Source organism: Podarcis erhardii (genome assembly GCF_964252035.2).
Source record: "Podarcis erhardii genome assembly, chromosome: 1".
NCBI classification, from domain to species: domain Eukaryota; kingdom Metazoa; phylum Chordata; class Lepidosauria; order Squamata; family Lacertidae; genus Podarcis; species Podarcis erhardii.
In genome coordinates, this window is record NC_138497.1 from 82,050,425 (window position 1) to 82,075,754 (window position 25,330).

Here is a 25,330-nt window from a genome sequence, read left to right on the forward strand (position 1 = left end):
TTCCACCTGGAAGCCTATTTTTTTATCCAAGTTAAAGGCCTCTCTAATTTGATAATAGTGTAACCAATCTCGCACTTTATCTTTTAGTTTCTCAAAACTCTGCAATTTCAATGTGTCTCGATCTTGTTCTAGTATCTCCCAATATTTCGGGAGAGTAAGAAATATTTGTGGGCTAGTAACTCTTGTGGATTTGGAGGGCTAGTATAACGAGTGCCACATAAAATGTAAAGCAGTTCTTAGCATACGGAGCTCCTTCTGTAGCTGCAAACATAAACATGTAGATAGCACCCTCCTGACAATGTCTTGAAATATCTATCATCTATCTATCTATCATCTATACTATTACCTTTTTAAACAAATTGCATAGAAAGCCACACCCACATTACTTTGCGCCTCCCTTCTTTCTGGTGTGGTGGTGTTACTGTGCATAGCTTATAGCACTCTGAGGATCTGTACCTTCTAGCCAATAACTGAGTGGCCACTTATAACAGCCTGTGTCTTCATGAGCTGAATTATTAGGTGGTCTGACTCTAAGAGACAGGTGGGTGTTAGAATGACAAGATGCAAAGTCTGGTCCAGCACCTTTACCTATTAAATATTTGTAATTGTGTAGAAAAGCAAATATAAGCAAGTGCAGCTTTTCTCAGCCTGGCATGACAAGTTGAACTTGCCCCCAAAAAATATTCCCCTCATCTACATAGTTTTTAAAAACACTGGAGTCCTGCCCTCCTTTGCATCCGTCTCCTTGGTGGGCATGGCTGGGTTTCAGGCACTTTCCCTCACCTTCTCTTTATTGTTGTCTTTTTAAAGTCTTTGCTAACTCAAAGATGCTGAGGAACTATACTTGTTTAACCAAAATGCTTAGTTTTAATCCCGCAGAGGAGCAGTGCTCTGTTCATCTGTTTGTGCCTTAGTCTCTGTGTCTCATCTCGTGCTGCCTCATGCTTGGACCCAGGAGATGCAAGTGACTCCCCTTTGCCCCCCCTCCCCCCCGCCCCTGCAGAGTGTAATAAGCAAGGGCTTCCCCTTCCTGCTGTCTCCTTGGCAGTTAAATTATATAGCCGTCTCCTGCATCGCTACTAATTCTACTCCTTCTCTGAGATGAAGCCTGTAATTTGCAGCGTGGAGGAAAAGGCATTTTGCACTTCCTGCCGATACAGGTGGGAACAATGGACCAGGCAATTGTGAGGCCAGTAACTCAAATCCTAGAAGCCTTTCAGAGGCATCCGTGTATAATAGGAAAATTATTTTTTTAAAAAATGCTCCAGGCCTAACATTCCTCATGAAGCCTGGTAACTTGTAGAAGCTTTGAAGAAACATATGTGCCTTGGTACCTTCATGGTACCTTCATTCTAGGGCAGGCATAGGCAAACTCCGGCCCTCCAGATGTTTGGGACTACAATTCCCATCATCCCTGACCACTGGTCCTGTTAGCTAGGGATGATGGGAATTGTAGTCCCAAACATCTGGAGGACCGGAGTCTGCCTATGCCTGTTCTAGGGGCTATGCTTTACAGACAATCCTCTCTTCTGAATGCCTGTCAGTGGACAGCCCTTTATTTGAAGGTGTCTTTTGTTTGAGGGCTATTCAGTCCAAGACTGGTTTAAATGTATAAAACCATAAGAGGAAGAAACAGAAGCCTTGAAATTGCTCATCAACAGTTAGATGCACCTGGCCAGCAGAACGAGCAGGCTCACATGTCACCTGGTGTCTTCCTCACCACGGTGAGCTCTAATATATTTCTATTTAAATTGTAGCAACCATTTATAAATTTGCATCTATACACATAAATGAGCATTTTCAGATTTCATGCAAATTATTGTCCTCATTTATCCTCTTTGTTGGTGATGCGTAGGTGGCCACCCTATGCCATTCTGTTATCCCTTTTGACAGTAGTGTAGCCACCATTTTTTAGTAGAAAAACTGCCAAGGTCACAGATTCAGCCTGCCAAACCTTGCCTTCTACAAATACATGTTTAACAAATAGATATCAGTTATCATCAATCAGATACCCTGAAGCTACTTTTTAGCAATTGTTAAATTGCTACTGAGCAAGTGTCCTTCCTTCCCTATAATGGCTTGTATTTAACCTTTTTGTATAGTCTGGAGTGGTAACTGAAAATACTTTAGATAGTGACATCTCCTTCAAGTGGTTTTGAACCAATCAATACCTGAAAATGAAGATTTTCCTCCCATAAATTGGTTGTGATTTCTCCTTGAGAGATGACAGTGGTGGAATTAATTGTTTGGAATCCATCTTCCATGAAGCTGTGAGGAGTATGTGTTTTGGGTTCTGAAGAACGAGGCCTGCCTGCAATTGTATTTTTAAATGTCCTAAAGAACTTTTGTTATTTAAGAATCTAGAGTACAAAGAGTGCAATCCTATACATGTCTACTCAGAAGTCTAATTGACTTCAGTAGAGCTTACTCCTAGGTAAGCGAATAGAGGATTGTATATCTGTTATGGTCTCTTTTCCTTAAGTATTTTCCCCACCTCTTGTTTAAGATTATTTGATTTTCCTTGAATTATTAAAAGCACTTGTCCAGTGGCGGCTGCTGTCCATTGGGAATGGGAAAATGGAAGGTAGGAAGGCCATGAGTGGGTGGAACTAGAACCAATGACAGAGGAAGCCAACTAATTCTACTGAGGCTAAGGAGGAGGAAACAGTCTGGGGACACCCTCTGGGCTGGTTGCAGGAAGCAAGACAGTGCTCCATTTGCACTCATGGACCAGCCCCCACGACTGCTGCTACTGAGCTTTATTATTTCTTTAGTAGATTGAATTCTGAAGCTGGGATCAGTCTGTGTTGAGCAAGTATGTAGCTTTTTGGGACATAAATATTCATTCTTTATTGATAACCTTTCTGTTCAGCTGCCTTTCTATAATAAAACATTCAGAGTAGCATACACCGAAATGATAAAAGCATATAAAATCAATAACATAAACATTAAATTGCCAAGGGCCAAATCAAGCAGCAGCACAGCATATTTATTTAAAATGCTAAAAAAAAAACCAGCCAAACTTTTTTTCCATCAGCCCCCTCATTGAGTCCAGGCCACTGAGCAAACTTTCCATGAGAAGAGCTTTTCACAATGCAGCCTTGCAGGAGAACCTGTCCCTAAGAGGCCATCAAAGTCAAAAGCCTAGACACTGATCTTAGGGCCTGTATACATATATGAGTAGGTCAAAACAAAATAAAAAAATTCCTTCCAGTAGCACCTTAAAGACCAACTGAGTTAGTTCTAGGTATGAGCTTTCGTGTGCATGCACACTTCTTCAGATACACTCTGTGTATCTGAAGAAGTGTGCATGCACACGAAAGCTCATACCTAGAACTAACTCAGTTGGTCTTTAAGGTGCTACTGGAAGGAATTTTTTTATTTTGTTTTGACCATGGCAGACCAACACGGCTACCTATCTGTATATATGAGTAGGGAGAGGGGTTTGAATGGGAGACGGTGATCCCTCCCACAGGTGTACTAGACCTAGTGGTATCTCTGCTCTAGATTAAGCAGCAGTGTGTTTTTAAAAGAGCCACATGACTGCCACTAAGACAACAACTCATGTTTCCTCTTCAGCTTTCTCCCCAGTAACACATAGTAAAACAAAACGTAAGAGGCAATGTCACTGCACTCCTTCATGGATGCTGCTTATGAGTATGGGGAAATTCTGTGCAATGGTGGCATTTTAATTATCAATACATTTTATTTCACTATGCATAATGCTGCTGCTTTCAGCATCAGTCATGCATCTCCTGCTCCAGTTATGACTAGTCTCCATGTCTCTTGATCTGGATCTGAATGTAAGAAGGAGGGTAGTTCAACTAGATGTGCCAAAGAAGTCTGGAAACTGTAGTTTGTTAAAGGTGCTGGGAATGGTAGCTTTACAATGAGTGAACTACAGTTCCCAGGGTTCTTGGAGGAAGCCATATGCTTTAAACGTATGGTGTGGGAATTACAGAATTACCATATCTGCTTCTAAAGCAGCTGTAGGCATATAGAGAATTGGGCAGAGGGGAAATACATCAAGTTTAATTATTAATGTACAATTATTGCACAGATTAATTATTAACAGATATTGAGTGTTATTTATCTAGTGTCACAAGTGAATATTACTGAATGTAGATGGTTATTGATAGGTTATGGTATGATTTTACACACACACACACACACACACACACACACTTCTCCCTCAAAGATTTAAAGTAGGGAGTGGATATTCCAAAACCCTAAGAAATGTATTGAGAGTGCCACCAAAGGGATACATGTCAGATCACCCAACATTTTCTACCTAGGCCTCTTAACCAGATTCTTTCACCCTTATCCCATCTAAACTAAGGTTCCTAAACTGTGGATTTGCCAGCACAATGAAGACCAACAATGCACACAATAAGTGACAGTGTACCTCTTTCCTGCAGCACACAAGCAAAACATAATTTGTGAAGCAACCCTCAGATGAATGCTCTACATTGCTGTAATCATTTACTTTAATTTCAAGCAGATTTCCATGGTTTTTTTCAATATCTTTTATGCTGGCTAACCTCTTTAACCTAGCAATTTAACCATCCCTAAAAATAAAAGCTTTTATGTTAATATTGTGATTGTTTTCATCTGAAGAACAGTTTTACAAATGTAAAACCTCACTTTTGTTTTGCTTTTCTTTCATGTGCTATATGTCACATATTTTTAAGGCTGAGCAACCTGGTAGATAATAGAAGTCTTTAGGAAACCCAGGCTCTTGAGTAAGCAAACATTACTCATTCCAAAAAGCCTTTAAACAGGGTACCAAGGGCCTTTCTAAACAATTTGTTTATTGTTCAATAAATGCCTGGTGGTTTGAGAGATCCAGATGCAATGCAGTAGTTGTAATGCAGTTTCTCACCCTTATTGTGTGGTGGGGATATATTGCATCAGTTGCCTCTATGTGTGCATTTGGATAGTACTTGTTAAATAACTGAAGATGCCACAACTTGCTGTCTCCAATACAACTTGCTATCTCTTGGTCTTGGGAAGCTTTTTAACAATATACAAACATAAAACCAAACAATAATTTTTTTATTAAAAAAAAAACAAGTTAAAAGCAAAAATAAATGGTTCAGTAGACCATTGTGGGGGATGTACTCTTAATTGGCTTCATAGGCCTGGCAGGATAGAAAAGTTTTCAGCAGGCATTTAAAAGTTGATGCAGAAGGTGCCTGCTCTCTCTCTCTCTCTCTCTCTCTCTCTCTCTCTCACACACACACACACACACACTTTAGTTCTGTAATCTCTCCAGCATGTATATTTTCTGTTTGTTTTTAAATCAGGAAAGATATCACTCCTGCAGAAAATATATCCCTAAGGAACTGGAAATTGTTCTATTTCGCGTCATTCAATTGAATTGGATGGGAATTACCAGCCAGGTATTGCTTTAGAATTTCATGTTTAAGGGGGTGTATGTCTGAAAAGATCTCAAATTATATTTGTCATCCAAGTTAACTTATAATGAGGCAATAGTAGAGCTAGTCTGTTGGAGATGCTTTGGCAAGGCACCCAAACTCAGAAAAAGACCCAGTCGCTGATGAGCAAACACGTCACAACTTGTTTCTCCAAAGCTTGTGCTTTGGTGAACATGTAGGATGGGATGGACATACCAAGCCAGACTGTTTGGTTCAGACATAATGCCAAACCATAGTTTTATGCAAGCCAACAAACCAACCATAGCTTCATATTGCTGTTTGTTGCCAAAAAACAGACCATGATTAGATGTTCAAACAAACCACACTAGGACCAAACTTACTGTAACTTAGTGTTGTGTGTGTGCTAGGAGTGCATTTGTGAGCCAAACCTATGCAGGATGCCAGTCCATTTCAGCAGGCCTAAATCCTTTGGACCAATAGATGGCAAACAGGGAGAGGGCATGAATGAGAATAGAAAAATAAATGCATGATGAGAGAAGAATTTCCATTTAATTCTCTCTCCATCCCTTCCCCCTCTCCTTCTCTTTCTTAAATGTTCTTTTGTGAGCCTCTGAGTATTATTATTTTTGTAAAAATGTGTAAGCTAGTTTGAATCTGATCCAAACCTTCAGTATTCTCTTATTGCCAAGAGTTACTCCACAGGTTAATGACATTGTGTAGAGAGAGGTACTTTCTCCCATCAGCTGTGTGCTTGTTGCTTTTGCAGTTAATTGAGCATCTTCTTTTTCATATCAACAAAATGTGGGAACACTTGATTTGCTCTGGCTGTGCTATACATTATTTTTCAGACCTCTACTCAAAACCTCTTTAAAAAAAGTTAAATGAATGAAACAAAAATAGTCCTTCAGTTTCTGCTCTTCAAAAGGGATTGCTATATGTTTGGCTGATTCTCGTGCCCTTCTCTGCATTCCTTTCCTTTAGGGTTCCCATACATCCGGAATTTCCTGGACATACCCGGAATACAGCAGTCGGAAACAGTGTCCGGGTGGAAATTGTCATAATGTATGGCAATCCGTGTCAGCGGTGTCGTCGTCGTCCCCCCTCCCCCCAATTTCCTTTAAAATAGCTCCAAAATACTCCTTTTTTGCCAACTTTTGTGTCTAGATTTTGAATATGGCAACCCTAGTTTCCTTTCTCTTCAAAGTTTTCCTATGATATTTAGACACTCAACCTACGTATTGGCAAACTGGGCATGCATCCATGGCCCTACCCTTTCATATTAGATGGCCCATTCATTTGTTACCACAACAGCATGGTAGACATTGAAAAAATGGATTCTCATGTAATTCTGCTTCACATCATATTGGAAACACACAGAAGCTCGGATTCAAGGAATCACCCAAATTATGGCATTATTTCCCATACCAGTATTAGTAAGCAGAAAGGTGTAGTTCTGATGTAGGATGTTTAAAGCAAATTTGAGGTGGAGGAAGCATGGGCTGAAGTTTATTTCATTCTTAAAACTGTAGTGGACTCATTTGCAGATTTGACTGGATTAGCACAGTGACTTGCGACAAGAAACTAATGGAAGAACTCCATATTTTTTTTAATGATGACAATTTGTAATTTATCCATATATGACTAGAGCAGTGTTTTTCAACCTTTTTTGGGCAAAGGCACACTTGTTTCATGAAAAAAATCACGAGGCACACCACCATTAGAAAATGTTAAAAAATTTAATTCTGTGTCTATATTGACCATATATAAAGTAATTCTCTTGAATAGGAATCAAATAAACACAAAGAAAGTATTTTATAATTACTTGATTATGAAATAGTAAGTAAACAGAAATATGAAAAATTATAAAATACTTTATTTTTAAATCTTTTGAATTTTTCAATTTTTCCCACGGCACACCAGGCAACATCTCGCGGCACACTAGTGTGCCACGGAACAGTGGTTGAAAAACACTGGACTAGAGCATAAACTAGAATTCACCCATTTCACATATTCATATTTGATATTTGAAATTGGAGCAGTTTCAGATATTTGTCCATTGCAATGTGTAACAATGTGGACAAATGCTACATGTATGTCTATCTATTTATGTTTCCTGCTTTGGAAAAGAGGCCTTATATTGTTGCTTTGTTCGAGGCCAATTCAGCGGTAGCTACTCAGTGACAGGTTCTGAGAGTGGAATGGAGAATGAAGAGAGTCAATCACTTTTAGTATTTATAGACAGGGCCTGGGTCAGGTAAATTAATTTTGATTAGTCTGGGATACATCAGGTTCTGATTGGCTGGGGGTTCTAAGGTGAAGAGGCAGTAGTTACCGGTAACTGTCATTTGATGAAGACAATTTTGAGGGAGATGTGAGGCATTGCCAGAGAAATCTGAGATGAAAATGGATAACCAAGGCTTGAATATTATTTCCTGCTGCTACAACTGTTCTGGTGAAGATCAGAAGAAGGGAGCTTTTTGTTGAACTGTGCAAAGATCTTACCAGAATAAGGTTATACAAGCAGGCTTTTTAAAAATCAGCTAAACTGCCCTAGTTGTCAGAAGTACAACTGGATGAGCTTTGGGGCAGGATTCACTTAGCCTAGCATGCTAGCACAAGCCAATGCAAGAGTTCCCACTGGCGTGATGGGACTCCCCTCCCCCATTCCACTCTGGGAGATTGGGAGAACCCCCAGAACAGAACATGAGGGGAGGGGGAATCATTCTGTCTGGCAAGCAGAAATCCTTGTGTTGATGGAAAAATCAGAAGAGCATGATATTGAATTCTTCCCTTGATGACAGAGGCAGATTGTACCTAGTACCCTAACCCTAACCCTAACCCTAACCCTAATTTGGATGGGTTGGTTTTGGGAATTTGGTCTGAGGTAAAAGACTTTTGGACGCTGGTGTCAACAGATGCATTTTTTGAGTTCTTACAAACTGTCATCAAGCACATTTAGGACCTCAGTGTAAATATCAGTATTCCTTTATGTATGGAATATATCTTCAATAAACAATCTCAGTTAATAGTTCAATCTGTCTCCAAGGTACCGGTTGGCTTTAAAATCATGATGAGTGGCAGTGGGAAAGGGTCACATTGAGGAACTCCGAGTTATTGTGGCAGGGAGTCTTATAGATTCTGGAATATAAAAAAAAGAAGCACAATTATCTAAACTTGTATTTAAAAGAAGTGGAACTGAAGGAACCTGTTCCCCATAACTTACTCTTATCCATTTTATAATGTGTGTCTGTTTCTGGTTAGCAAGGGGGAAGCATAATGGAAATATTGTGTCTAGGGGTGGTATGTCCTATCTTGCCGCTTGAGGTGAAACAGGAACTAGCACCCTTCCCCCTCTGCCACTGCCTGTACCGCCAACATCAGTGCCTGTTTCTGGCCAGATCTTGCATGCTCCGCAAGATCTCACTGGAAATTGGCGCTGATACCAGAGGCAGAGGCTTCTGCCTCCTGAGGCAATGGCTTCATCCGGCCTAATGGCTGGGCCAGCTCTGATTGTTTCAATACTATTAGGTGAGTTGAAACTGTCTGAGGTTTTGTGTGGGATACCACCTCCTCTGGCAGAACCCGTTCAGTATGGCCTTTGGGACAGTGCTGTTTAAAAGTGTACTGTGGATCCAAAATGTATGTGGCTTCCCTTTAGTGTATTCATAGTGGAAATAGGTATGTGCTTTCAGTTCCATGGCAGGCTTTGATACAGCATTCAACCCCAGTCCTTGATACTCTTACTATCAGCCCAGGATATCTAGCTATTTTGTTGCTCAGTGCAAGATAACTAAGTGAATTATCAGAACTGAACACAGAACTCTAGGTGAGCCATATCATTGATGTATATAACCACGTTATTACATTTATAACAATTTTTATTACTCTTGGTTTACTCTTCTGCTTTTTCTTTTCACCTCCAGCTGTGCCTTAAGAAAAAAAAGCCAAACCATTAGGTTTTTCATGATAATGCTTCACCTTTTTCCAAGAGAGGTTACTGTTAATTTAGAACACAGAGTTGTGTCTGAGTGGTTTAAAACATTCCTTTCAGTGTCCATTACTTTGAATTTCTATCAGATGATTTTCATAGTCAGTTGTGCTGCTTTAAGCCCTGAATGTCCTAAAGCACTTCAAGTAGACTGTACAAAGTACAATGCTAAGTAAGTTGTGTGTCACCTGCCAATCTCACCAGTTCACCTTTTTTATTGATTTCTAACCCTATCAAAGCACAAAAGCATCACCAATGGTACAGCCAGGTAATTTAAGACTCTGAACTTGATGGTCTTATGGGTCAACCTCCTCTTTAGGTGTTAATGTGCATTTCTTCACTCACTTGAAAATGTGGTAAGCAAATCCTGCTTAGAGAGATAGGAAGATACTATACTATACAGGCAGTGACCACTTCTAGTGTCACCCCAACCCATGGCATTCTGCCCCACCCTGCCCTGCCCCCATTCTACCCTCTTCCAGGTACAAAAGGACCCGCATATCAGTGATCATGCATCAATTGGACACACCTAAAAATGGTCACCTCCTGTACTACAGTGAAATTTTAACTCTTTCTTTGATTGTCTTCTGACACACCCTTTGAGAACCACTGCTCTAGGTGATAAGAAAAAGCTGACATTGCCTCAGAAGAAGGGTTTTAAGCTGAGACATTTTGTGTTATAGAATCTCCTTATGACACACTGTTTCCTAGCACTTGTTGAGGTCCTCTTCACACTTGTTTCTGCTGTTGTTGATGTTGTCCTCCTTTTCTGAATTAGAATCAGTTCCCTTCAGCTCTAAAGGACCTATATTATTAAAAGCATTAGATGTTCCTGACCAAATGACCACTGATTTGAGACGCCTATCATATCATAAACCACAGATTTAAATTCACTACAATCTGTTTTTGTTTGCTTCATTTTGTCTGGCTGTGATGAGAATAGCTCTCAACAATTGCTGGAATAATTTCAAAAAATAGGCAACGTTCTGGTGCTGTGATAATTGTTCTATGGAGAGTCATGCAGCTGGAGCGTTATGAAATCATAAAGCACACTAATTATGTTCTATGGTTCTGTGATGCTGTGCAATAAGACTTGCCCTGTAAAAGTTAGGGACAGCTGCTGAATCCCTTTATTACCAGCTGAGACAGCAGAACTGGAAGTTTTGGTATGATCTGTCTGCCTGTGGTCTAGCCTGCCATTGAAACTGTCAAGAATTGATAGCCCTTGTTTCTTTTCTTCCCAACACTTTCTCTAGAATTGGAGGATTTGGTGAACTGGGCCCTCTCTTTCTTTTACCTTTCACTATGGGGCAAACCAAGACATGGATGGTTTAGGTTTATTAGGGGAGAAACCAAGGTAAAAGGGTAGAAGAATAGGCAGGAATTGTGGTTGTTCATTTCATTTCTATACCACTTTATATTTTTAAGGAAAAAAATCTCACATTTAAACATCAAATAAAACAATCCAGAATAAAGCATTGCTGGTCAACAGGAAACTAAAATATTATCTTAAAGATTTCAAAATAAAACACTACAAAGGAGGTCAACTAAAAATGCACATTTAATGCAGCAAAATTAACAAAAAAATGTTATCTTAGACATTCCAGAAGAAAACATTATTTAAGGAAGTCAAAGATAAAATGCAAATTTAAAACAGCATTATTAACAAGAGAATAAAATATTATCATAAGCATCAAACATATCTGCTTCTGTTGCTGCCAATCCTGCCAATGGTGGCAGCTGGCAGCTGTGGATGCTCTGGTTTGATGACCTGGGCCTGCACTAAGAGGCAGCCAAGAGGCTCTCTGGCCTCTTTTGCAGCCTCAGCCTTTTGCAGCTGGAGTCAATCAGGGCCCCACCCTCCCAGGCCAGGGGGAAAAAGACTGCAAGGTAAGCTAGGGGAAAGTGCAGTACCAAGGAAACCAAGAGCCTCAACTCTGCTGTGTATTTAAAACTCAGGGAACAGGCCCGTGACCCAAATTTGTATATGCTCATGTATATGTACGAATACAATGTAGGCCTCTGAGCAAATTAAACTGGTAAATGACTGAGGTCATCCCAGTACTGTGCTTTGCATCATGCCAGCTGCCATGCAAGCAAAACAAAAAGAGGTTTTAAAAGGGGAAGAAGAGCAGAAACTGCAAAAAAAACCCACCAGAGCTCAGTCTCCTTGGGTCACCCCCTAACAAGGCCCCTGAGTCTCAGCAAGCCTGTTGATAGCCCCACAAAACTGTTAATAATCCTGTCAGCTTTTTCCTGTTTCCTTTTATTGGAGGCACTTGTACAGCTAACCTGTGGGTTTCTCTTCTCAGGGGCACCCTCTCGTGATGTCCTTCTGGTCTCAGCCATCATCACCATCAGCCTTAGTGTTACCATTGTCCTGTGTGGGATCTGCCAGTGGTGTCAGCGCAAACTGGTAAGTCATAACCATGTGCAATTGGCTATGCTGAAAAGGGAAGCGAAACAGGTAGGAATACTTTTTTTTCCTCTGGGCAAGCCAGCTGTTTGAAAGCTTCAGGGTCCCTCTGGCTGGAATAGACTGTGGCACAGGATGCAAAGAAGCATGCTTCTGGGGGGTGAGAGTCAAGCAGGAGTTTAATTACAATGCTGGTTGATAATAATAATGGTGTTTATACGGTGCCCCCAGTCCCTGCTAAATGCTTGGGGCATAACACCAGCAATTAACGTGGGACTGTAGCTCTGTTCCAACAACAGTAATTAACAGATCAGAAGCTATATGTAGGAGAAACCAAACCAAGTAAATGAAGGACTGGAAAGGGGCAAGTATGAAATGGGGAGGGGAGAAACAGGTGGATGGCAGAGAAAAGTAGATCATTGGTGAACCTCAAATATGGAATGGAAAGGAGATGAGGTGGTCAGAATCATTATTCATGCCACCTGGAGAACAAACGACAGTATCTTGAATTGGAGAAAAGACTGGAATCCTGGTGCTGATTATAGTAGGCAAAAATATTTTTTAATTATGCCTGGTTTTATCAGGACAGGGAGATTCTTTCACGGACCATGTAACCATCAGTTTGTGCCTTGATTTGATTACCCAGACTCTGCTGGCACTTTTTCAGGAATATCAGACCACTTTCAAACGTTCTCCATGCATGTGCAAACATACACACAGAAATACACCCTGCAGAGGGGACTGACTCAAGTATGTTTTTTGCATGGCTGACAGAATGCATTTCATGGTGAACTTTTTTTCTTCTTTTTTAAAGCCCACACCCAATATCTTACTGAAATGTATCATATGCTCTATCACTCCTCCATTCATACTGGTTCACAGAAACAAATGCCTCTTTTCTACTTTGGTAATCCCACAAATGAAATCAGCTATGATGTACATTTCCTATTCATTCTGATACTTATGCTGGACTGTCTATGAGTTTATTACATTTCTCTGCAGTTCAGAAAGTGGTAGCATCTATGATCATGGGAATAGCTGTTCTGCGTAAAAGTCCTGGGCTGTTGCGAACTTTAGGCAGTTCAGTGTGGAAAAGTAAAAGAGGCTTCTTGTTCATCAAGACCTCATAGAGCAGGGCTGCAGTTGGGTCAAGTCCACATGGTGCAGCCACTTTACTGAAGCTAAGCAGGTTAATATCAGGATGGGAGGTTGCCTGAGAACACTACGTATGTCACCTTGAGCTTCATGTAGAAAGAAAGGCAGAATATAAATGTTCAAAATAAAAATGTAAAAAAGAAGAAGCTTAAAGTTCAGTTCAGATTTGTGGCACGCATGAGCTCTGTTCATGCATTGCTTACATGTAAGGTACTCATATAACCCATCTGGAGTGGGGCTGTTCTCCAGCTACTGTGCATTGAGTGCAGTTTCTGCAAGAGAATCCTTACAGATGAGAAGTTGTACATTAGGGCTTCATGTGTTCAGGGCCCTTGTTCGTGCGGGGTTCCTGCTGCTCTCACAGGGCTTCTCTTGCAGACAGCTGCTATTAATGCATGATCGTTGGAAGCAGAACTAGTACAGCAATATGGAGCTGGAGCAAAAAGTGCACTCTGGTTTGAAACTGCGAGTGCTGTATACACATGAATAGTTCTATGCAAAGAAACTGAACTACTCCCTTCCATGCCTTATAGGGCACTCTGCCCCTGTGGCTGGCAGCTCCTTTCCAGGCAATCCCCGTAGATATATGATTAGGTTACCCTCAATTGTGCAGGGAGTCCAGTTGTCTTCTGTCAAAATTATTCTGCTACATTTTTTAAATTTAATTTTTCAGACTCTTCTGTACATTGAGAAGTAACAGTTCTTTTCACCCAGCCTTTAAAAAGATAGTGGAAAATTCCATCTTGCAACGTGAATGGTTCAGTTCCTCTCCCTCTAACCTCATGCAATTTTGTGACCTTTTTTGAATGCCTTAGACTAGAGGCTGCCCTCCCAGCGTGGGAGTAGTTATCTGTTGAATAACGAACCTTTTCACAAACTTTCTTTTTATTTTATGTAGTTCATTTTATTAACAGTTTTTAATTTTTTCATAAATGTAACATTTTTGTAAGACCTGAGGCATTGTTAAAACAGCCAAGAAAACTGGAAGGCATGTCTAATCTAATTTATTTTTAATTAAAAAGCAGGGGGCGGGCAGCAGTATCCCAACACAGTAAGCTTATCACTCTCAGCCAATAAGTTTAGAATGTGATGCATGCTGGCTTTTTTTTATTTTTAAGGTATTTGTGTACAAATGCTATGATTTTTTAAATATTCGTGTACCGCCTTTCTACATTACTGTACTCAAGGCAAATTACAAGCCATATGAATCACAAAATAGACAATGAAATTCACATGGCCAACTTACAGCAAACTATAATTCTAACCAACAAAATGGAAGGATCTAATTTATATGTAGCATTACAAGATAATGACAACACAACATCAGTGTGCAACAAAAGAAAATCACTCCCATCAATTGCAACAAATAAACAAGCACAAACAACCATTTCAAGGCCTGTCCACCCATAGCAGGCAGTCATGCCACCCAAACTGCTCTGAATCTGAGAACATAGTGCATTCAACCCCATATAGACTCAGGACCAAGATGATTTTGAATTGACAGGTCTTGGTGCCAGAGCATCAACTTCCCTGTGCTTCTGTCATGGACTCAGCTGTACAAGACCCTGTAATACCTTTGTTTCAGTTCTGGCCCAAGCCGCTCTCAATGAATCAGAAAGCTGTGAGGTGGGAGGGGCAAGGCAGACAAACTCAGCTTCTAAAGTCCAGATAGTTCCACATCTGCCCTTTCTACCATCATATTTATATCAAGCCTTTTCCCAGGATGCTAAGGGCATCACATAGCAACTTTGTGAAGTAAGCTGAGCCACCAAGTGAGCTTTGAGATCTGTGAGAATGTAAGCCCCTATCTCTCCAGTCTAAATCCAGCCCTTTATCTGCTACACCACACCGGCTCCCTGGTTGTGGCAGGCATTCACTCATCTTCTAACTAATCCATCTGTAGCAGCTTGGTCTCTCTCAAGTCTCAACATAAAAGCCCCACTTCAATGCTAGTGAAGGAAGAAAAGCAGCAAAGATCAAGATCATCAATAAAAGGTGAGAAGTTTGTACCTTTTCAGAAACCCATGTTTGCAAACAACTCTTTGCAAGACCTGGATGTTTGTGGGATTTAAATTTACCGCTACACAGACAGGTTAGATAAGCAAAATATGACAGACGGAAGCTAGAGACTGGCAGCGTTAACTAGGGCCTGGATCTTTTTGTGACTGCAAAATCTTTGCCTAATTTCCATGCCTGTTGTCAAAATAAAGTATGGATTGAATGGAGTGAAGTAATATATGCATACAGTTGCTCCATTTGGTACTTCACTGAGCAATAGGCAGGCTAATCTGGTGCATGGCATCTACATCACTGAAAAGCCCCATGTACAGTAGTACCTCAGGTTACAGACGCTTCAGGTTACAGACTCCGCCAACCCAGAAATAGTACCTCAGATTAAGAACTTTGCTTCAGGATGAGAACAGAAATCGCACGGCGGCACCGGGAGGCCCCATTAGCTGAAGTGGTACCTCAGGTTAAGAACAGTTTCAGGTTAAGAACGGACCTCCAGAACGAATTAAGTTCTTAACCCAAGGTACCACTGTATTCTTTAACCAGCTCTTCTTTTCCTTCTCCCTTCATCTTCTCCTTCTTCTCAGCTCATGCAATAGGTCATGGCAGCTCATCTGGAGAAATACTTGTGTCTGTGTTGTGATAAGGTAATTGTCTCTCAGGTGTCCGTGACCTAAGGTTTTGATCACAACTTCCAGCCATCACTTAACGTTCCGCTTCAGTTTGTCTCCCCCCGCTTGTCTGTTTTAAAGCCAATGGCCTTTGACCATTATTCAGTAGAATAAGGCCTCAGGAAATACACATGGCTTCCCCAGCATCCACTGACCAAGATCTCAGCACATAAAGAGTGCAAATGGGACCTGGCTTCTGAAATCTGGGGTGGGTTCCTTTCTATTCTGCCTTTAAATGGAAGTGTGTCCTCAGCACTGATTTCATGTTTAGGGCGGAAAATACACTTGTGAATAAGTCATTTATTATTTTGGCACGATATTTTTGTTGCTATTTGTGTCACCTAATGATAGGTACATGAAAACTTGAAGTGTAAACCTATTGTTTTACCATCAGCAGAGAAACACTTTCTTGTTTTCTTCTCAGAGGAACTGTAGGTCTTCCACATGGAAGCAATTGCTTCATTAATGTGGAGACTCTGGGCCAAACTTGATGGTGAGGCATTTTTGAATCAGCTTTCTCCAACCTGGGGCCGTCCAGATGTTTTGGACCACAGCTCCCATAATCCCTGGCCAGTGGTGTTGCTGGCTTGAGCTGCTGGGGGTTTTAGTAAAAAAAATATACGTGGAGGGCACCAGGTTGGCAGAGGCTGGTTTAAACCAGCATGCATCCAGGTGCATAGAAACAGGAGAGGTGGGTCAATATTCAATTTGGGTCACTTCTGAAAAGCAGAAAATACTGGATTATGTGGACAAATGATATAAGGGAAAGTCTAATGTTGGACTTCCGGTCGGCGCCATCGTTTAATGGCGGTTCTAGCCTCGAGCTCCGAGGCAGGACTGCTCCGCAAGTTCGGGTCTGACCCGCTACGGCGAGCGGGGGACCCCTAAAATTACAGGCGCGGAAGCCTGTAAACAAGGAGACTCGGCGGGCACCTTTTGCGCCCCCCGGCACTGTAAAGGAGCCTTTTTAAAGGCTCCGGAGCAGCATCGGGGTGAGCGCGGTGCTGAGAGTCGCTACCCAGCTTGTGGAGTGAAGCCGCGTCGCCATGAACGGAGAGCGCCGATTCCTTCCTGAAATAAAGATTTGACTGCAACACCCGTGAGTAAAATTGAGGGACTTAACGGGACACAAAATTTGAAAATTGGCTGAAAACGGGGAAGGCACTAAACAAGGAAGTCTGCCCCCCCGAACTGCATGATTAGTGAAGCAACGAAAATAGCAAGCTGTATTTGAAGGAAAAACCTTTTGCAAACTGTCAAACCTGACATTGGACTTAACATTCCCCCCAATTGGCAGGAGAAGGGGGGAAGATAAAATTGGATATTGTTCCTGCGTGGAAGTAATTGCAAAAAAAGACTTTTCACCGCCAAACCCCCCTAGATCGAGCTGCCTGAGCAAGGCACCGGGAAAGGAGAACTGTCAGTCTAAATTGGATACAAAGTAAGGTTTTTTTGGAAACTTAGCTGTTGGACTTTAACAAAGCTGTTGAACTTATGGTTAAACTGAAACATTTGTGGATTTACAGTATTGACTCTTGAACTTTTGGCTCATTGCTCTATGTTTCCCTTGCTTCTTTGTTACTCATTTCCTTTTGGATACAATTGAATGCTCCCTCTAGAGGGTTTAAAGAGAAACTTTGTACATTGAAAAAAGAAACAGTGGGATTTTCCACTTGCAAGTCTACTCTGTGAGAACGACCTTGAGGACATGAGTGGCCCTGTGGATGAGATAGTAACTAGACATAAATCAAAACAAGCACAAGCACAAGCACAGAAGAAAAGGAGCTCAATACCAGATATAACACCAGCTGCACAGGAAAAGACAGTAACAGCTTCTATGGAATCTATGACTCAGGCACTGGTCAAAATAAATCAATCTTTGGAAGCTCTGACAAAGCAATCTATAGAACTGACAAAGCAGTCCACAGAAAATTCTAAAAAATTGACAGAATTGACAGCAAGATTGGACTTGAACACGGCAAGCGTGTCATCTAATACAGATTCTATAAATAAATTAATTCAAGAAAGTTCTGAAACACGAAGGATTGCTGAAAGTACAAAAAAAACTGCAGAGGAAACAAGGGGAAGATTTGAGCCGATCGAAAAAAAAGTAAATGAACATGATGCAACCCTCTCTTTATGGGAACTACAGAGAAAGGAGAAGAATCTAAAACTTAGATTGGTTCCGGAGAGTGAGGGTGACAACCTTGTGGGATTCCTAAAAAACAACTTTGCAGAATTTTGGCATGAGGAATGGGGAGAAGGAGAAGGAGTTGAGATTGAAATAACAACAGCCTTTCGGCTAGGTAGGAGGCAGACAAAGAAACCAAGGGACTGTTTAATCACATTGGGATCCAAGGAACAGAGAGATAAAATTTTGAATCTACACTACCAAAAAGCCTTGGTGATCCAAAATTCTCAGGTACAGATTTTTAAAGATATCCCTAAATACATTTTGGAGGTGAGAACCCTCTTTAAAGAATTGGCTGATCTGCTCAAGAAAAACGCCATTCCTTTTAGATGGGAATTTCCACAGGGTTTGTCCTTTAACTTCAAAGGAAAGAAGATCAAAATAAGAACAATCCAAGACAAAGAACAGTTTTTGGGGAGATACCGGGAAGACTTGCAGAAAGGAACTGTAGACGAGGAAGAACCAACCGACATTGCTAATCTGTCATTTGGACTTTTGCTACCACCAACAGAAGAAGAACAGAAACTTGGAGCAGTTGGAGGAACAGGTACTTAGCAACAAAATGTCTCTGCAACTTCTTAGCTGGAACTGTAATGCTTTGAACCTTCCCCGAAAAAGACGTCAAGTTTTTCATATTTTGAAGAGAGAACAGTTAGACTTAATATGTTTGCAAGAAACCCATATTGTCAGGACACACAGGAAATTATTGATAAATAAGAGATTGGGACAGGAATTTATCTCATCAGACAAAGTGAAGAAAAGAGGAGTGGTGATCTATGCAAAAGAAAAATTGGCTCCAAAAATGATATTTAAAGATGAACAAGGAAGATACCTGGCAATTGAAATACAAATTCAAGGAGAAAAAATTCTGATAGTCGGAGTTTATGCACCAAATGAAGGGAAGGCCGAATTTTTTAAGAAGTTGCATGAGACCTTAATGGACTTTTTGGATTATAAAATCGTATTGATGGGAGATATGAATGGAGTCGTCTCCACAAACATGGATAAAGCACAGAGACAAGTGATTTCAAAGGAGGGGAGACTACCAAAGACTTTTTTTGAAATGACTGAAACTATGGACTTGATTGATATTTGGAGAACAAGGAACCCTCTTGAAAGAGAGGGAACCTTCTTTTCTGAAGCAAAAATGACATGGACAAGAATTGACCAAATTTGGATTACTAGCAGCCTGGCGCCAAGAACTAAAAAAATAGAAATCTGCCCAAAAACCTGCTCCGACCATAACGCTGTAAAGATGGAGATGAAATTAACAACTGGATCCTTCAGATGGAGAATGAATGACACCCTATTTAAAGATGAAGAGATTTATAAAAAGGCCCCAAAAACATTGAAAGACTATTTCGAGATAAATTTGAGAACAGACGTGGAGAAAAGAACAATTTGGGATGCTAGCAAAGCCGTGATGCGAGGTTTCCTAATTCAACAGAACTCTATAAAAAGGAAAAGACAAAATGAGAGGAAAGAAAAATTTTTAGGAAAAATGAAAGAAGGAGAAAAGAAATTGAGGTCCAAACCAAAATCTCAAGAGATTTTGAGAGAGATAAAGTATTATCAGACGCAATACATGGAATTGATGAATCAAGAAATAGAATGGAAAATAAAGCAAATGAGACAAAAACCATTTGAATCTGCAGATAAATGTGGGAAACTTTTGTCATGGCAATTAAAAAAGAGGCAGAAATTGAATACAGTGACCAGCTTAGAGATGGAGGGAAAAACTATCTATAAACCTAATGAGATAAGTAATTGTTTTCAAAGCTTTTTTAGGAAATTATATGCACAAGGGCCGGTAAATGAACAGGAAATTGAAGAATTCCTTAGAAACTACGGATTACCAAAAATTTCAGAACAGAATAAAAGGATCCTGAATGAGAAAATAACAGAACAAGAGATAGAGGGTGCCATCCAGAATATGCAACTGGGAAAATCACCAGGACCAGACGGCTTGACCGCCAGTTACTACAAGAAGCTAAAGGATTGGTTAATACAACCTCTAAAGGAAGTTTGCAATGAAATTATGGAGGGGAAAAAGGCACCTGAATCGTGGAAAGAGGCTTTCATCTCACTTATACCAAAATCAGAGACTGAAAAAAACCAGGTTAAAAACTACCGCCCTATATCTTTACTCAATGTGGATTATAAAATTTTTGCAGACATTCTGGCAAAAAGACTGAAGCGAGTGTTACTAGGGGAGATTCATAAGGACCAAACTGGCTTTCTCCCAGGGAGACATATGTCAGACAATGTGAGGAACATTATCGATATTTTGGAGCTGTTAGAAGTTGACATTAATAGAAAGGCTGTTTTGATTTTTGTGGATGCAGAGAAAGCCTTTGACAACATTTGTTGGAGCTTTATGAAAAAGAATCTCCAAGGGATGGGGGTAGGCCAAGGTTTTGAAAACGGTATAGGTGCAATATATTCGGAACAAAAAGCAAAGTTAATTGTAAATAATGTGGTAACGGAAGAAATACCTATAGAAAAAGGTACACGACAGGGTTGCCCAATATCTCCTCTACTTTTTATATCAGTCCTGGAGGTTTTGTTAAATATGATTAGAAAGGACCAGTTGGTTAAAGGAGTTCAGGTCGGAGCTAGACATTATAAACTAAGAGCATTTGCAGATGACCTAGTTTTGACTTTACAACAGCCAGACATTAGTACTAAAAGAGTGTTGGAATTAATTGAAATATTTGGTCAAGTAGCAGGATTTAAACTAAATAAACAGAAAACAAAGGTTTTGGAGAAAAATTTAACAATGGAAGAAAGAGAGAGGTTTCAGAGTGAAACAGGTTTGGAAATAATGAAAAAAGTGAAATACCTGGGGGTAAATTTAACATCTAAGAATCTGAATTTATTTAAAGACAATTATGAAAAATGTTGGTCAGAAGTAAAGAAAGATTTAGAAACATGGTCAAGGTTGAAATTGTCCTTGTTAGGTCGAATTGCTACTATTAAGATGAATGTATTGCCTAGAATGCTTTTTTTGTTTCAAAACTTACAAATTCTGGACAAGATGGATTGTTTCAAGAGGTGGCAGAAAGATATATCAAAATTTGTCTGGCAGGGCAAAAAGCCCAGAATTAAGTTTAAGATTTTAACTGATGCAAAGGATAGAGGGGGATTAGCCCTGCCGGACTTAAGATTATACTATGAAGCAGCAGCTTTCTGCTGGCTGAAAGACTGGCTACTTCTTGAGAACACAGACATCTTAGATTTGGAAGGATATGATAATTGTTTTGGTTGGCATGCATACTTATGGTATAACAAGGCAATGGTGTACAAAGGTTTTAAAAACCATACTGTTAGAAGAGCATTATATAATGTTTGGAGCAGATACAAAGATCTACTGGAAACTAAAACTCCCAGGTGGTTGTCACCAATGGAAGCCAAGGGGGTGAAAAAACTTAATATGGATTCTAAATGGCCAAAATATTGTGAAATCTTAGAATATGAAGGTGAAAGGGTAAAGCTTCAGAGTTACGAAAAACTAAAGTCCAAAGTTCGAGACTGGCTGCATTACTATCAGATAAATGAGACATTTAAAGAGGACAGGAAAATAGGATTTCAGAAGGAGAGGTCAAAGTTAGAAATGGAACTGTTAGAACCCAATACCAAGAATCTGTCAAGAATGTATAATTTGCTGCTTAAATGGAATACACAGGAGGAAACGGTGAAATCAGCTATGATTAAATGGGCACAGGATATCGGTCATGACATTATGTTTGCTGACTGGGAACAGTTATGGACCACTGGTGTTAAGTTTACGGCATGTAATGCCTTAAAAGAAAATATTATGAAAATGATCTACAGGTGGTACATGACCCCAGTCAAGCTTGCAAAAATCTACCATTTGCCCAATAATAAATGTTGGAAATGTAATGAGAATGAAGGTACCTTTTATCACCTATGGTGGACCTGCCCGAGGGTGAAAGCATTCTGGGAAATGATCTATAATGAAATTAAGAAAGTCCTTAAATTGACATTTACTAAGAAACCAGAGGCTTTTCTCCTGGGCATGGTTGGCCAATTGGTGCCAAAGAAGGATAGGACTTTCTTTATGTATGCTACTACTGCAGCAAGAATTCTTCTGGCAAAGTATTGGAAGATGCAAGAACTACCTACTCTTGAAGAATGGCAGACAAAGGTGATTGACTTCATGGGACTGGCAGAGATGACCGGCAGAATTCATGACCAGGGGAAAGAGGCTGTGGAAGAAGACTGGAAGAAATTTAAAATATATCTTAAAAACTGTTGTAAAATTGAGGAGGGTCAAGATGTCAAGGGGTAAGAAGCAGAGAACTACAGCTGTAATTAATAAATTTATGGGAATTTAATGAAGGGAACTAAATGGATAATTTGACTAAAGGGTTGCTAAAAAAATTTAAAATAAGGATGCAGCGAAAGGGAGGTAAGGGGAAGTCGATTGAAAGAAGTTACAAGAAAATAAGATTATGAATTTATTTATGTTTGATTTGTTTATGTTTGTTTGTATTTTGTGATGTGTTTGTCTTTTAATTATGTGTTTTAAAAACTGAATAAAAATTATTATAAAAAAAGGGAAAGTCTAATGTTCCTAAAAAGGCACATAGCTTGGTATCTGTTAGCAAAACATCTCTTATTTAGTAGCAGCCATTGTTTTCCTAACTGGTGGGGGGGGGGTACTTGTTAGGGATGTATCAGTTACTGTCACACACAAAAAACAACACACAAAGTGAGGCCAGCATACGGAATCAAAAACTCACAATGAGCTCATTATGTAGGCACTGCTGACACTATTTAAATGTTAAACAGTAATAGTAATATTAATACCCTTTGCAGAACACCTTTTGTGCATCAGTGCAACTGTGTGCCACAAAATTTACCCGAGGGGGAAAGAATTCTGCAGACCAATGCAATGCCAGAAATTGCAGCAATTAACTAATCCTAGCATGAATAGCCACTCTAACACTGCTGTGAAACATGAGGTGTTTTCTGCTTGTTAGAGAGACCAGTTGGGCTGAATGCAGCATAATCTGCTAACAAGTAACGTGAGAGAGAAGGAACAAGGTGGGTAGTAGGATGGTCCCAGATTCTATATAGGCAAGATTATCTGTGTAAAAGCAAAAAAAAATCAACAGCTGTAGTGTCTCTTTTGATACTTCAGCAAGTGGAGCCAAGATTCAGTATCATTCAAAGCTGATTAATTTAGCTAGCTATTCATTACATTTATATATCACTTAACAGACCCAAAAGAAGTCCTGAAGCAATTTGCAGGACAATGAAAATGCAAAGTACAAAATGCAATAAGAAAGTCAATATGCAATACAAAATAATGCTGTATACAATAAGAAACAGAAAGCAAGTTGAACTTGCATTCGAACAAACACATATAGAATTGCATTGTAGAGCTGCAGTCCTAAGCAAACTTGCTACGAAAGACATCTCATTTAACTCAGTTGGATTTTCTTCCATTCAAGCATATTTAAGATCAGGCTGTGTTTGTCCCCACATTTAATTCTATGTATTTATTGCAGGGATGCAGGAAAGTGCCTTGTCTAGCTCAGTATTCTCTACACCAACTGGCAGCAACTTCTCTAGGGCCCCAGGCAAAAACCAGGGACACCGGGGTTTAAAACAGAGATGTTTTGCATGCAAAACATGTGCTGTGCTCACTGAGCTCATTTAACTGTAAAATGGAAAGGCTTACGTCATATGTTTAGCTTGAAGGAAAACTATACTATCACATTCGAAACACCTGCATATTCATGTTTTTGTCAGAGATGTCCACATAATGTGGAAAGAGAACCTATAACTAAAGGAGAGAGGGGATGAAAGATCCTCAAAGGATCTCCCATCCTGCCTGGATGACTCATCCCTGTGCCTGGCCAATTCATACATTAGGGTTGAACTGTACATTTGACAACAGACTCTGTCTGGGAACCTGGCCACACTGCCCAGCAGCTGAAAACTTGGGACTGGGCACAATTTGGGGAGGGAGAAGTGGTGAGCAGGGGAGGGGATGCTTAGAAGAAGAAGAAGAGTTTGGATTTGATATCCCGCTTTATCACTACCCTAAGGAGTCTCAAAGCGGCTAACATTCTCCTTTCCCTTCCTCCCCCACAACAAACACTCTGTGAGGTGAGTGGGGCTGAGAGACTTCAAAGAAGTGTGACTAGCCCAAGGTCGCCCGGCAGCTGCATGTGGAGGAGCGGGGAATTGGACCCGGTTCACCAGATTATGAGTCCACTGCTCTTAACCACTACACCACACTGGCTCTCTCTTAACCTTTCCATCACGCACCACTTCTTCCCTCAACTGCAACAAGCACACATCTCCCCCTGACTGAGGGAAAGGGGTTCAGGAGAGATGTAGCAAGCATGGAAAGGGTTAAGGAAGTTGCCATCATCATTTATTTGACATTTCCCAGCTCCAAATCAAGCCCTGCCCCACTGCTTGTCAGGTGCTCAGCAACAGCTAAGGTTCCCAGACCTGGAACCCGCTACTAAACATCTAGTTTGCTTATTAGCTCACAGCTGGAGGCAGTGCTTAGTCTTAGAGAAAAATGCATGAATTGATTGGGAGGGTTTTTTCATACCTCTGTTGCTGATTTCCCAATTATGTTTGTGGGTAGCCTCCAATTCCTTGGACTTGGCATGTGGCGAGGAATCAGGAAGGATTTTTGTTCAAGGCAGACAGACATGGGGAAAAGAAAGGGCACCCTCTTTGGATTCTGTGATTTTACATATGAAGACATAATAACAATCATCTGTTCCTTAGCAGGTCTTAAAATTAGATAAATACAACCTCAGATTAACAATAAGACATAACATATTGCATCGTGTCATGATTTACTTAACAGAAACAAAGCCAAAATGGAAAAGCCATGTGTGAAAAACTAAGTACACTTTATGATTCAGTAGCTTGTTGAACCACTTTAAGCAGCAATAACTTGAAGTACAGTGGTACCTCGGGTTAAGTACTTAATTTGTTCCGGAGGTCCATTCTTAACCTGAAACTGTTCTTAACCTGAAGCACCACTTGAGCTAATGGGGTCTCCAGCTGCCACCGCACCGCCAGAGCATGATTTCTGTTCTCATCCTGAAGCAAAGTGCTTAACCCGAGGTATTGGGTTAGCGGAGTCTGTAACCTGAAGCGTCTGTAACCTGAAGCATATGTAACCCGAGGTACCACTGTACTCAGTTTCTGTAGGACTTTATCAGTCTCTCACATCGTTGTGGAGGAATTTTGGCCCACTCTTCTTTACAATGTTACTTCAATTCATCGAGGTTTGTTGGTATTTGTTTATGCACAGCTCTCTTTCAGGTACCACACAGCATTTCAATTGCGTTGAGGTCTGGACTTTGACTGGGCCATTGCAACACCTTGATTATTTTCTTTTTCAGCCATTCTGCTGTAGATTTGCTAGTGTGCTTGGGGTCCTTGTACTGTTGTGTGCCCCAGTTTTGGCCATTGCATGTATAAGGCGGCGGCGGGGGG

At 40.4% G+C, this 25,330-nt stretch overlaps 1 protein-coding gene across 4 annotated transcripts in view; it reads left to right on the forward strand.

Annotated features, from left to right (window-relative positions):
* The window catches only part of SYT7 (synaptotagmin 7), a 227,142-nt gene that overhangs the window by 107,512 nt on the left and 94,300 nt on the right, over positions 1 to 25,330 (forward strand). For 3 of the 4 annotated variants that reach the window (XM_081837221.1, XM_081837222.1, XM_081837223.1), the window contains exons 1-2: positions 8,876 to 8,927; positions 11,700 to 11,803. In XM_081837221.1, coding sequence (XP_081693347.1) covers positions 8,891 to 8,927; positions 11,700 to 11,803 — 141 coding nt within the window. In that variant the 5' untranslated portion in view covers positions 8,876 to 8,890. Of the gene's footprint in view, positions 1 to 8,875; positions 8,928 to 11,699; positions 11,804 to 25,330 lie in introns of those variants that run through there. The other variant, XM_081837220.1, reaches the window with a different exon arrangement.